This window comes from Ptychodera flava, chromosome 19, assembly GCF_041260155.1.
Source record: "Ptychodera flava strain L36383 chromosome 19, AS_Pfla_20210202, whole genome shotgun sequence".
Classification (NCBI taxonomy): Eukaryota; Metazoa; Hemichordata; class Enteropneusta; family Ptychoderidae; genus Ptychodera; species Ptychodera flava.
Window position 1 is genome coordinate 1,535,897 of NC_091946.1, and position 13,980 is coordinate 1,549,876.

Below are 13,980 nucleotides of genomic sequence, written 5' to 3' on the forward strand. Positions count from 1 at the left end.
TTGCAACTGATATGGGTCTAGTACATGCATGCACTATGATTTAGCCGTAGCAGCATGCAAAACACAGAACTTTCAAAGATACCAATAAACAATATAGCAATGAACTTTGTTGTAGTCATGACTGAAATTCCTCAAATAAAACTATCATTCATTTGGATCGTGCTGTGACAGATGAAATCTCTCTTGTCAAGAAAGAAAATAATCGTCCATTGCGACGTTGAGATAACTGGACGGCATAGCAGCTATGGCGGATATGACATCAAAAAAGACTCTTCTATTGGGGAAGAGGGACCGAGGATTAAAAATACAGCAAATAAGTTTGGTTTTACTTGCAGTTCGGTCACTTGATTTCCATTCTCCATTGTTTTGTCATTCTCTACTGCTTTCTTTCATCAGTAAGGTAATCTTATCAAACGTAATGGCTTTGTAAACGTTCGTGATATTTGCTCACCCCTTTCAACAAATAGTTCGCTCATCAGTACTGTCCATGCCTTTTAATACAACACATGCATGTGCTAGGAGTCAACCACTATTGCATCGGACACTGCGATTGCATGACATGCTATTTTGTGTGAGTTTTGTTGTTGTTGCCGTTGTTGTAATTTCATTTATTTTTGCAAATATTACATGGGTATCAAGGAGCAGAATGCTTCCAATGCATAGGGTTATTGTGTTCACAGAGATATTAACAACGAGCTCCCGAGGTTGTAGGAAAGCACAAAAGTATAGTCATATCATGTATAAACAGTCATGCTCTACGCTAATAAAATAACTGATTCGTATCTTCAAAGACAAGGAGAAAAAAGTCTGTGGTATTTTGCTACAGTTTTTGGTACACAAGTTTCTTAAATTTAGGAAAAATTCTTCATGTCAGACTCAATTTTTCCCTCACATTTTGCAGCTGGAGAGCAGGCAGTGAAACCACCAGGACTTGGTAATAGTTATAAGTAGGTGTTGGATGTATCCAGCTGGGCTTTGGCTCTGCAAGTTCAAGCCAGGCAATGTCATTCACCACCTTGATCTTGCCATTCAGCAACATGGCTTTGGATATTTATTGCAGTTTTGGCTGTGGTTTGCAGGCAAACATAACATTGAGGGATATATGTATAAGTATTTTGAGCTCAACATACTTGGTTTCTGAAATTATGTCTGGAACCAGAAAAGAATAAATCATTCGCTGTATAATGTTCAAGAATTCAGTTTGATGTGATATGCAAATATAAAATCGGTCATTATTTATACATTGTTTACCTTTATATAGCGTTGATTGCTCAATGCGAAAAAAACAGAAATTACTTATTGGAGCGTATTGAAAGATACAAACACACACACCTACTATGTATCAGTGTAATAAATACATGCAAACACATTTGATTCAGTAGTTCTCTTTTTGGAAAATTTGTTGGTCCTGAAAAGGGCCGTTTGTATTTGTGTAGTAGCGGTAAATTGTATAGATAGGAAGGCCTAGTGCAATTTATACCCTATGTAATGTACACTGTTATAAGTTCGGGTAAAGACGACGGACGAATACTGGCACAAATTCTGGTATGATCTGTCACCTTGTCCACACATCTGTACATCTTCCTTCCTCTATTCAAGTAGACCCTCTTCTTTTCAATGTAATGCCAAGTGTAACGATCGCTTCACTATTTTCAAAATTATTCATACATATTCTTTCTCACAACAAGATTTTTTCCAGCTCTTACTTTTTGACCTGTTTCAAGCCATGCCTGCCTATGTGTTGTAACTCAGCGCAAATAAAATCAAAATTCACTCGTCATCTCCAGAATCCAATGTGCAGACAAAACGGGAATTTTTGGATGCATGCTATTGCTTTCAGCATGGCTCGGTCGTCACAGATGGGTCATTTGAGCCTGATCCTAGTCGCGATGTGGAGTTGACCAATGTCACTGGCAGTGGCTGAGGTCATTGTACTATAAACAGTCCCAGAAGTTGCACCCAAATGTCCGCAATTATGACCTCTAGCTCTAATTCATTCCTTGCAAAGAAAATTAAATGGAGGTCATAGGTTTGTGAGTGACACATCTCTTATAGAAAACACTAAACAGTTATGTAAGAGTGAATGTTTTCCAAAAAACTATTAATGAATGAATAGTTTAAATCCAAATTGTTCTGTTACAGTGCCTTAGACCCTTTGAGGGTTTATGCTGTGTCATCATGTCAACTTTAGTCATCATATAATGTGAAAATGGATATCTTTGCAATACAATTTGAAAGATGTTATTATAGATTGTTTGATATGTTCAGAGCAAAGGTTATGTGAACCAGTAGTTTGTTTACAGCATTCCTAGAGCTAGAAAGTCAGATGAGAAATTTCTGAAGATATGAAAACATTTAAGAGAGGTTTGACATATTGGCATTGCTACTGCTGGGTAGATACTCAGACATTCCAATGTGAATTTTATTCCCACAAAAGATCAGTTTGACAAAGCAGAGAGGGTGTACACTGCTGATGATATCTGCTGTGCTTTGGAAGATTGATAGCATGGCTGTACATATCTGTCATGTTTACCATGTCATTGCACATTAGCCATACTTGAATACAATATCAATATAATACTTACTAATCTCCCATTCAAAGCTTTAATGGCATTGACGGGAAATGTTTGGATGCTATGGGGAATATGATGTGATGTAATGTCACTTTTGTAAACAAGTCACTTTTGTGAAACTCTTCCATGAAATTCCTGTACAGTCCTAGTCAGAGTGAGTTGTGGCTATGGTTATTAGTCCCCGCGGACGAAGTCCGGCGGGGACTTATAGATTGGGTCCCGTCTGTGCGTCCGTCCGTCCGTCCGTCCGTCCGTCCGTCCGTCCGTCCGTCCGTCCGTCATCAACAGTTTCTCAGACACTGCTGAACCAATTTCGTTCAAACTCGGCACAAAGGCATAGCACTATGACCTACAGATGCACGTCAATTTATTTCGTGATACGATCCAATATGGCTGCGAGGCGGCCATTTTGTTGCGATTTTTCATGTCTTTGGACCATAACTCAAACATCCTTGAACAGATTCTGTTCAAACTTGGCACAAAGGCATAACACTATGGCTTTTATATCCATATTAAATTATATCACGATACGATCCAATATGGGCGCGAGGCGGCCATTTTGTTGCGATTTTTCATGTCTTTGGACCATAACTCAGACATCCTTGAACATATTCTGTTCAACCTTGGCACAAAGGCATAACACTATGGCCTACATGTCCATGTCAAATTATTTTGCGATACGATCCAACATGGCTGCGAGGCGGCCATTTTGTTTGCGATTTTTTCATGTCTTTGAACCATAACTCAAATATCCTTGAACCGATTCTGTTCAAACTTTGCACAAAGGCATAACACTATGGCCTACATATGCTTGTCAAATTATATTGCGATACGATCCAATATGGGCGTGAGGCGGCCATTTTGTTGGGATCTTTCATGTTTTTGGATCATAACTCAGACATCCTTGAACAGATTCTGTTAAAACTTGGCACAAAGGCATAACACTATGGCCTTCATGTGCATGTAAAATTATTTTGCGATACGATCCAATATGGGCGTGAGGCAGCCATTTTGTTGCGATTTTTCATGTCTTTGGACCATAACTCAGACATCCTTGAACCGATTCTGTTCAAATTTGGCACAAAAGCAAAACATTATGCCCTTCATATGAACGCCACTTTATTTCATGATATGATCCAATATGGCCGACAGGCGTCCATTTTTTTGCGATTTTCTCATGTCTCTGAACCATAACTCAAACATCCTTGAACTGATTTTGTTCAAACTTGGCACAAAGGCAAAGCACTATGGCATACATATGCATGTATCAATTAACCTTGCGATAGGATCCAATATGGCTGCAGAACTGCCATTTTGTTGGAATTTTGCATGTCTTTGAAGCATAATTCAAAGGTCATTAAACCCATTTTGTCCAAACTTGGCACAAAGATCAAGCAATATGGCACACATACATGTATACATGTCAATTTACTTCGTGACATGTTCCAATATGGCTGCCAGATTGTCATTTTTGGATTTTTTCATGTCTTTGAGGCTTAATCATATGCAAATATTCCTTATCCAATGTTGTTGAGACTTGGTACAAAGATAAAGTACTATGGCATACATATGCATGTCTACTAATTTTGTGCTACGATCCATATGGTCAATAGACAGCCATTTGATTTCAATTTTATAAAGATAGGTCACTGTCCTTCAATGGACTGATTTTGTTTAAACGTGATATGGCTGCATTCTTGTGCACATTAATTTGTTTCATTATATGATCCAAAATGGCTGATTACAACAACATACCCGATCCCATACCATTTCGAAAATTCCACCAAACCATGTGTATAGTATGTGCTGTCATGACACTAGAGGCAGTGAGGGCATCGTTATGTGTGATGTAATCAAAAGTTCCTTTAGTGGTCAACACCGGCAGAGATGAGTCTTTTATTGAACGTTCCTCAGATTACTTTATTATGCAAGTCACAGGCCTGATGCACCCGTTGCATCAATGTCATTCCACAGCTACCTAGACACCAAAGATTATAACAAAATGGACAAGCGGGGACTGTGTCATCAACGATGACTTGTATTACTGGTAAGATAAACATGCATGAACTCTATGGCCACATTTGCCACATTTTAATGTACCTTGGTGAATTAGATATCTTACTTTGTCCTGCATCGTTACTGATGTGGAAAGTGCCATTACAACCCTTATAATGTGAGAAATGTTGTGACAGGAAACTAATTGTTGTGTGTGCATTACCCACAGTTACTTGTAACATTGATTAATTTCTGTATTATATATTTTTATATCCATGTGTCCTATGTCTTTCTCCACCTTCACACTTTTTACAATTACGCAGTAATTTGAATTTATATTCCAGGGCTTGAAACTAAAATTAACGGTAGTTCCATGTCCCCAGACTACCAATTCTTGTCTGGGGCTACCTCTTTCCAAATTTGGTAGCCCACCTGGGCTAGCAGAGTTACTGTACAGGATGTGGTATCGTGTAAAGAATTGACTCACACCAGAAATGCCTCCATGCGCATAAAGATATAACACTTAAGCCAAGCAAAATGTCCTTGAATTAGCAGCAACTTAATCTGCAACCTTCAAAATGTGACATGCTTGAGTTCGTATACACGCCTCTCCTTTTATGTTGAATAGCATGGCCCACAACTGAAACATTGTATGTAAATATTCCTCCTCAGAAATGATGCTCACTCCAACATATTGGCAGACTTTACTGAGCAAGAACATTGCACGATCTGCTGCTTGCTGACCAGTGCATTTTCACAACCTACAAAATTGCAACTGTCTTTTATGAGTCTTTTAAATTATTTTCGTGTATCGGGATGATCACTTCAGAGTTCCTTGATGTCTGAAGGTAATATGGCAAAACAGATTCAAGAATCGGGATGATCACTTCAGAGTTCCTTGATGTCTGAAGGTAATATGGCAAAACAGATTCAAGAAGACAATGAAGAACTCTGCTAAAATAAGTGAAAGTAGGCAGAGTTGGGAAATTTCAACAGTCATGGATGACAGGTTACAAAGACGGGCTTAGATATGATGAGGAGAAAGACGCAGTGTTTTGTGATATCTGTATGAGAGACACGGCAATGTTTTCAAGTGATACGTCGGCTACACTAATTTCCAAATAGAACCTCTTCGTAAACATGAATAGAGTAATGCACATAGTAGAGCTGTTGAAATACTGATAATCGAACATAGTTCCAATCCTTGTCCACTTGTAGACAGACTTCAAATAATATTTCGGACAGCGTACTATATCGTAAAAAATGAGAAGCCGTTCACCGAGTTTGCTGAACTGCCAACACTACAGGAAACCAACAAAGTAAACATTGGCAATACCTATGGAGATGGTAAAACAAGCTGCCAAGTTTATCCACTATATTGGTGAGTCGATACGACTTGAAATGGCAAAGACTATTGACAACAGTGACTCTCTCAGTGTTGATAGATTCCTCCACGGATTGTTCCCCAATCGAAGAGGAAATTATTGATAGTAGAGTGTTGGAGGACTGTCGTCCAGTGACGAAATTTCTTAGTTTGCAAGCTATGACTCGCAGAACTGCAGAAGCAATAGTAAATGCAATAAATGGTGCATTTCATGCTGAATTGGATGTGGATGAAAACGAGTGGAAAGCGAGACTTGTTGGAATGGCTCCTGTGTCATGGCTCACATACGTCTTGACGTGCCTCATCTTGTTAGCGTTCATTGTATAGCACATCAACGAGAACTCTCTTTTAAATCGGCTCTTAAACAGATTGACACACAGATATTCTGAAATTGAAGATTTCTTAGTTTATATCTACAAGTTCTACAATAATTCTCTGTGAAATTTAGTGGCACTGAGGGAAGCCGGTAATGCCAATTGTATTGTTATATTGAAACCTGGCTATGTATTACTATTAGGGACATGATGAATTGACTGTTATTTTGCTAACAATACTTCTGATGGATATATCTGTCAGCAAGTTTCCCTTTTCACAGGTATAATCTCTGATGTGTACATATATTAGTGTCTTTGAATTTTTCATACCAAGTGAAATTAATTATCAAGACATCTATCAGTTTAGATACAATGTAGACTGCAGATCAACTTCATTAAACGTTGGCACATGAGTTGAGAGTAGTATCTGTCTCTATCACTAACTTGTTTTGACCTTTTCATCTTCCAGAGGACTTTGATCAATACCTTGTAGATGCAGAAGAGAATACAAATAAAGTAATCCGTGGAAGTTACCCAAACATGGCAATACAAGCTGATCCAATCATATCCAAGTTCTTTACAAATTTAGCATCATATGTGGAAGGAAAAGAAGTGGACATTCCAAGTACAGTGATGACATTCTTCGATGAATTGTTTCCGCTTGTCTATGTTATTGAAATACATTCACAAAGTAACCTTCCAATGGACTATAGGGAATGCTTAAGTCAAGCCACACAGGATGTCAATCCATTCGGAGAAACACCACAGAAAATTGCTGTACATATCCAGAAGTCACTACAGGCAGCAAGGGTCTTTATCCAGGCTCTTAATCTTGGAATTGAAGTGATTAATACAACAGACTATATCATAGCCACTAGGGAATGCAGCAAAGCTCTGTTGAAATTGAGATACTGTAATTATTGCAATGGATTACCAACCATGAAACCATGTAACAGTTTTTGCCTGAATGTTATGAAAGGATGTCTTGCAAATGTGGTTGATATCGATTCTGATTGGAGGGACTACATTCACCAACTTAACCAGCATACAAAAGGAATGCGTGGAATTTACAATATTCAAGAAATCATGTCACAGCTTGACGACAAGATCAGTGATGCAATCATGTATGCAATGCACAATGGACCAATGATATCAGGACAGGTATAACTTTTACATACTATTAAGGAAATACCAAACTTACTGATATTGCATTATTGAAAAGCTCTCTAATTTAACATTTGAAGCAGCTCCTTTCAAACACGTAAATTCTCCAAACACTAGGGTAGTAACAACTGTAATGTGTGTATTTTTCACAATCTTAATTTTCTAGAATGTTTGTGGTTAGCTTGACCCGGTTTTTTGACATATTCCAGTGATTAACAACAAATTTATTTGGTTTTGATATCGAAGTCTATCAAAATCCAATTTGACATGTGAAGCCAGTAAATCAAGCAAACTTTGTCTTAATGCTGTCTACTTCAAAAGTCTCTAATGTTTGACCACCATTTCTAATTGATCCACTGTTCTGAATTATTGCCTCTTCTTTTTGTGCTTCACATGGTGGGCAAAACAGGAAATGAAGGTTGACAATGAAATCTCCATTGTCTGACTGAATAGTATATCCATTGTCTGACATGATCATAGATCCACTGTCTGACTGGATCTATATTGTATATTATTGCCTGAATTCATTGGTTTATGTGCCCAAGAGCAGGTGACACCGTGACACTTTGCCTGATGCCAGGAGGGCAAATTGTCTCCAGCTAGAAGGGCACATAAACCCATGTATTCTGACAATAATGTTTTTATTACATGCCTCTTCACAGTATAACACCATATGATATTTAGTTACATGCAGGACATTCTCAAACAATTTCACCATTATCTACCAGCATCAATCAATTGTAACGACGGTCAAAATGGCAGTGCATGCATGAATATTTTACATCTATTGTGAAGCGTCTACTTTGACATCGAAAACGTTGAAGGGCTTCGGCGGACCGGTAACTATTGAAACCAGTCAGTACATCATTTACACGGCCCGCTGACTCCCTGGATGTTCATATTCAAATCAGTGCACTGATTTCCACTCAGGTGGAGGCATCTAATAAAAGCTTTTCTAAGTCAAGGTACAACATTTTCATGCCATCAACTTTTCAGATATACACCACACTTAACCTGTTCACCTCTATTCCTAGTAAACAGGTCAAAAGTCACCATGCATAACAATGAGTTTGGGCCAAACCATAGTGGTGAGAACGGTTAATCATGTTTCTGTCTTGATAACTTGATAGGTGAGGAGTTTATGTGGTCATCCACCAAGGCAAAAACGAAGTGAGGGAGACATGACATACAGGGATCATGATAATTCTGAATACTTGATGCCATCACAGTCAAAGCATGATTTATATGAAAGAATACAGACTTCAATGGCTGGCCTTTCCCAGTCAAAATTATTTTACAAAAACTTGGCAGAGAAGCTGTGTAGTGACGATGATTTTGCATGGAGAGTGGACTATGAATGCTGGAATGGAGTTGAAAAGGGCAGGTAGGTCATGTTTTCAAATTACACAATTATAGCGATTCTTATTGCTGTTTTTTTAAATTTCAAGAAGATTTTAAAGTCTCATTAAGAACATCCTCTAACTTCCATATAGTTATTAAAACTTATGAACCTAAAACAGAGTTGAAGATCAAGGTCATCGTGTTTATATGGTACCTAGTCTATTTCTCTGAGTTTGTCAATGTAGAAGTCACTTATTTATCTAATGCTATTAGAAATACATCACATAGTGAAAGGGTGACATGTCAAGTAAGACATTGGAGGTGTGCAACTGTTATGGAAAGTGTATAGATGGCAGTATCCACTTTATCGTTAGACACTCAGCTGCCTACAACCTATGGTAAATGCATTATGGCTGTCAAAATAAGTCCCTTCCAAACAAAATAGTGTTAAAAGTTTTGCAGTGAGAGGAAAGGTATCCCAACATTGAAGGGCTGTAACTTTTATGATTTTTGTCATTATATATTTTTTTTGTCATTTTCAAGTTCTTGTTCTATGCCTCAAAGCATATTAAAATTCCCAACTATTTATTTTTTCAACACAGTATCTGTACTGGTACGTGTAAAATGCTGTACAGTTATTGTTTACCTTTGAATTCTGGTCTGTACCAGAATTCACCTGTCACATGAACAAGCTGAGCCGAGAAGCTCAACACTGAGTATCTCAACATGCTTTGGAGTGTAGAACATTACAATGTAGTTGACATTTAAATAAAAACAAATAATATAAAAGTCATCAAAAGGTACAACTACTAGCTTTTAATTGAATATTTTGATATCATGGGTCCAGTAATTATCAAGTAAAGTGAGAATGTCAGACAGTCTACCACCATGTATACTGTTAGGTATGTGCTCTGACACAAAAAATGAGCTTTGATAGTACAGACTAATTCTATATCAATTCTACATAGTCAAAACTATTGCCCGATCAAGTCAGATAATAATCCAAACTGCTTTCTCGGCAAATCTGGTTAAGCAGTGTGAGTAACCATAATTATGAGACATTGCCTACTGTGTGATAGCATATTGCACTATGAGTCTCAAGTTTGTATGTTTTGTTGTATCAGATATGATAAACAAGTTGTTGGTGACAACAAAGAAGACAGGTATACAAATCCTGAAATGAGAGTTTCCAGACAGCCAGATCAAGTCATTCAGAAAATATTTGACAAATTGAGACACATACAACAGGTAAGGAAGTTTCCTCTCACGTGATGTAAAGTGTTACAAAATCCATTTACGTTGAAATTCTTGACATCTACAGACCTTGCTATCATTCTGTTGTTCATATCATTGAACTTCATTGTTAACTTGTACAATGTACAGTATTGGATCATTTCATGGTGTTAGGTGTCACTGTTCGAATTATTTTCAATTGTCAGTCTAGATACTGCATAGTGAGCTCTGCATGAAATGACTGTAGTTGCTTGTGAAACATGTACCCTATATCCTCAAATGTAAACCAACAGTAGTTAGTGCGCCCTCCCACAACAGCACTGACAGTCACCATAGTGATGTGTCTTAACGATAGAATTTCCTAATGAGGTATCAGCTGGACTTTGAACGCCCTTAATATCTAAGACTGTGCTATAGTGCTTATTGTGATCATCTTAATATTTATATATCTGTCAAGGGAATATGTTCAAGGTGGTGTAACATAACTGATGAATGTAGAAATTCTTTTGAAACTGATTGGAAAGCAATACTTAACCCTTTGCACCCTGACCCCCTGGTACTCTATGACGTCATCTTACATTTATGTCTGAGCCGGGTTCAAAGGGTTAAAACTATTCATCCTATGTCCTTGATACACAGTTATTGAAAGGAAAATCAGCAGCACCAGGTGAAGATTTTTCCATCAGTGGTAGTGGTGATGGAGATCAAGAAGTGGTTGTAGAAAAAGGTAGTGGTTGTCAAGGAGATAATGACGATGATGATTGTGATGGAAGTGGAGGCAGCGGTGATGGAATAGACAAAGGTGTAAAAGTTGGTGAGTGATACTGTTTATGTTGAAGTTATCAGTGCTATCAGGTCATTACGTTCTCTTTTCATATTTTTTTGTGAATTTCATCATTGCTTGATGTTTACTAGTCTTGCTCCATGTGTGTGGCCATATAAATATCAAACAGAGTAAACTGAATTTAAAAACTTCAGCAGACTTGTGTTAGTGGCACTCTGATGCATAGATCATAGATTGACAGTAGATGGCCAATCACAGCTGGCAGCGCTACTTTTAAATGTACTGCAGTTGTAAGAAATGAAATTTTGTATTCCAACTTCCTACATTTCTGATGCATACAGCAGCCTTCACAGTGTATCAAAACACAAGCAACAGGGCTTTGATTGACTATCCAGGCAACGCTGCAAGCACCTGTGGTTGCAACCATTGGCTTATGTGCCATTATTCTTTAAAAAGATATAGTCAACATAGATACAATAAATCAACAAATACACAATTTTTTGGCAGATTTCTATAATTTATGAGCAGTAATGAAAAATTTGCATGCAATTTTCATTGGAGAGAGTACACCTGTGAATCTCTCACAATTGCCGATTCAGGCTGTATTGACAATAACATTGAAAATATTGACATGGTAAGATATTAATGTAAAGCTTGCCTAACAGTCTTGTTTATAGTGCAACAAATACTATTTACACTTTAAATGGAAATGGGTGGTTACCATATTTGGTTTCCATGTCAATTATTTGAATCTTTGAAAATCTAAATTCAAGATACTTTTTATGTTTTTGTGTTCTATGTCATATGTAGGAAATTCTGGAATGGTCATGACAACACAAATGACAGAAGATTTCAGTTTTGAAGAAACTAGTGAAAAAAATAAAGTAACGTCGAAAATGGTACTTGGTAGAACACAGAGGCCGTCTTGTGCAAACTTTATGTCAACATCGCTAGTTACTATGGTTACAAGTTCAGTATTTATTATAATACTTTTCTGTAGATGGTGAAAGGTTGATTTGTGAAATTATGCACAGTATAAATTTTATTTAAATAGTAATCTTTGTTGAATATGTATGTTGTAAGTCAATATGATTGACTAGATCTGACCAATTCAAAAAAATGTAATATGGGAAAACTATGTTTTTTTTTGGTTGGAGAAAATTATTTACTTTGAGTTTGTATTGACATTTATAAATTGTTATTTGCAAAAGTACAATCGCGTGTAAAACAGTGGTTAAGGTGATGAAATTCATATGTATATGAATGATAGTAGATAATGTTAGAACCAACCCGGGGTTTTCAAACCAAATTGCTATCAGTAATAGTAGTATCATGATGAAAAAGGAGTATGGATGAATATCACTGATCATGACTTTAACAGCAAATTCTAGTATATTTAAACTTTGGTTATATTAATCAATAGCTGAATGTTTAGAGCAAAGATTTCTGAATGTATTTCACTTGTTTCTACAAGGGTTCAGCTAACATTGTAAAGATATTTTACAGTTACAAATCAATTAAGAGGCTGTTCAAGTCTTGTAGTTGGTCTTCTCCAAGTATAGTACACTAAGGCATGTTTTTAGTGTACTCCAAGCCTAGTACACTGAGGCATGTTATTAGTGCACTCCAAGACTAGTACACTGAGGCATGTTATTAGTGCACTCCAAGACTAGTACACTGAGGCATGTTATTAGTGTACTCCAAGACTAGTACACTGAGGCATGTTATTAGTGTACTCCAAGACTAGTACACTGAGGCATGTTATTAGTGTACTCCAAGACTAGTACACTGAGGCATGTTATTAGTGCACTCCAAGACTAGTACACTGAGGCATGTTATTAGTGTACTCCAAGACTAGTACACTGAGGCATGTTATTAGTGTACTCCAAGACTAGTACACTGAGGCATGTTATTAGTGCACTCCAAGACTAGTACACTGAGGCATGTTATTAGTGTACTCCAAGACTAGTACACTGAGGCATGTTATTAGTGTACTCCAAGACTAGTACACTGAGGCATGTTATTAGTGCACTCCAAGACTAGTACACTGAGGCATGTTATTGGTGTACTCCAAGACTAGTACACTGAGGCATGTTATTAGTGCACTCCAAGACTAGTACACTGAGGCATGTTATTAGTGCACTCCAAGACTAGTACACTGAGGCATGTTATTAGTGCACTCCAAGACTAGTACACTGAGGCATGTTATTAGTGTACTCCAAACCTAGTACACTGAGGCATGTTATTGGTGTACTCCAAGACTAGTACACTGAGGCATGTTATTAGTGTACTCCAAGACTAGTACACTGAGGCATGTTATTAGTGTACTCCAAGACTAGTACACTGAGGCATGTTATTAGTGTACTCCAAGACTAGTACACTGAGGCATGTTATTAGTGTACTCCAAGACTAGTACACTGAGGCATGTTATTAGTGTACTCCAAGACTAGTACACTGAGGCATGTTATTAGTGTACTCCAAGACTTGTACACTGAGGCATGTTATTAGTGTACTCCAAGACTAGTACACTGAGGCATGTTATTAGTGTACTCCAAGACTAGTACACTGAGACATGTTATTAGTGTACTCCAAGACTAGTACACTGAGGCATGTTATTAGTGTACTCCAAGACCAGTAAACTGAGGCATGTTATTAGTGTACTCCAAGACTAGTAAACTGAGGCATGTTATTAGTGTACTCCAAGACTAGTACACTGAGGCATGTTATTAGTGTACTCCAAGACTAGTACACTGAGGCATGTTATTAGTGTACTCCAAGACTAGTACACTGAGGCATGTTATTAGTGTACTCCAAGACTAGTACACTGAGGCATGTTATTAGTGCACTCCAAGACTAGTACACTGAGGCATGTTATTAGTGCACTCCAAGACTAGTACACTGAGGCATATTATTAGTGTACTCCAAACCTTGTACACTGAGGCATGTTATTGGTCAACCCTTTCTATGTTTTCTGTAAAATATGAGCGTTTCAAGGAAGAAGTGACTGGTTACATCTTGGATCTGATACAACTTCAGTATCTTTCATTGTTTTGCTTTTTCTCATTTTTCACAAACTTGAATATTTTTAATTTGTTGAAGTGCCAGAAGAGGTTGATAGTGTACTGCCACACATCTTTTGAATACATCATTCTGTCATCAAAGTCAATTGCAGAGAGAGAACATTCCTTCACA

General features: G+C 37.5%; 1 protein-coding gene across 1 annotated transcript in view; it reads left to right on the plus strand.

Annotated features, from left to right (window-relative positions):
* The window catches only part of LOC139118343 (glypican-5-like), a 35,900-nt gene extending 22,714 nt beyond the window's left edge, over nt 1–13,186 (plus strand). Inside the window, exons 3-7 of the mRNA XM_070681609.1 lie at nt 6,736–7,427; nt 8,561–8,814; nt 9,896–10,019; nt 10,644–10,818; nt 11,599–13,186. Coding sequence (XP_070537710.1) covers nt 6,736–7,427; nt 8,561–8,814; nt 9,896–10,019; nt 10,644–10,818; nt 11,599–11,795 — 1,442 coding nt within the window. The 3' untranslated portion in view covers nt 11,796–13,186. The remainder of the gene's footprint in view (nt 1–6,735; nt 7,428–8,560; nt 8,815–9,895; nt 10,020–10,643; nt 10,819–11,598) is intronic.
* The last annotated feature ends 794 nt before the right edge of the window (nt 13,187–13,980 follow it).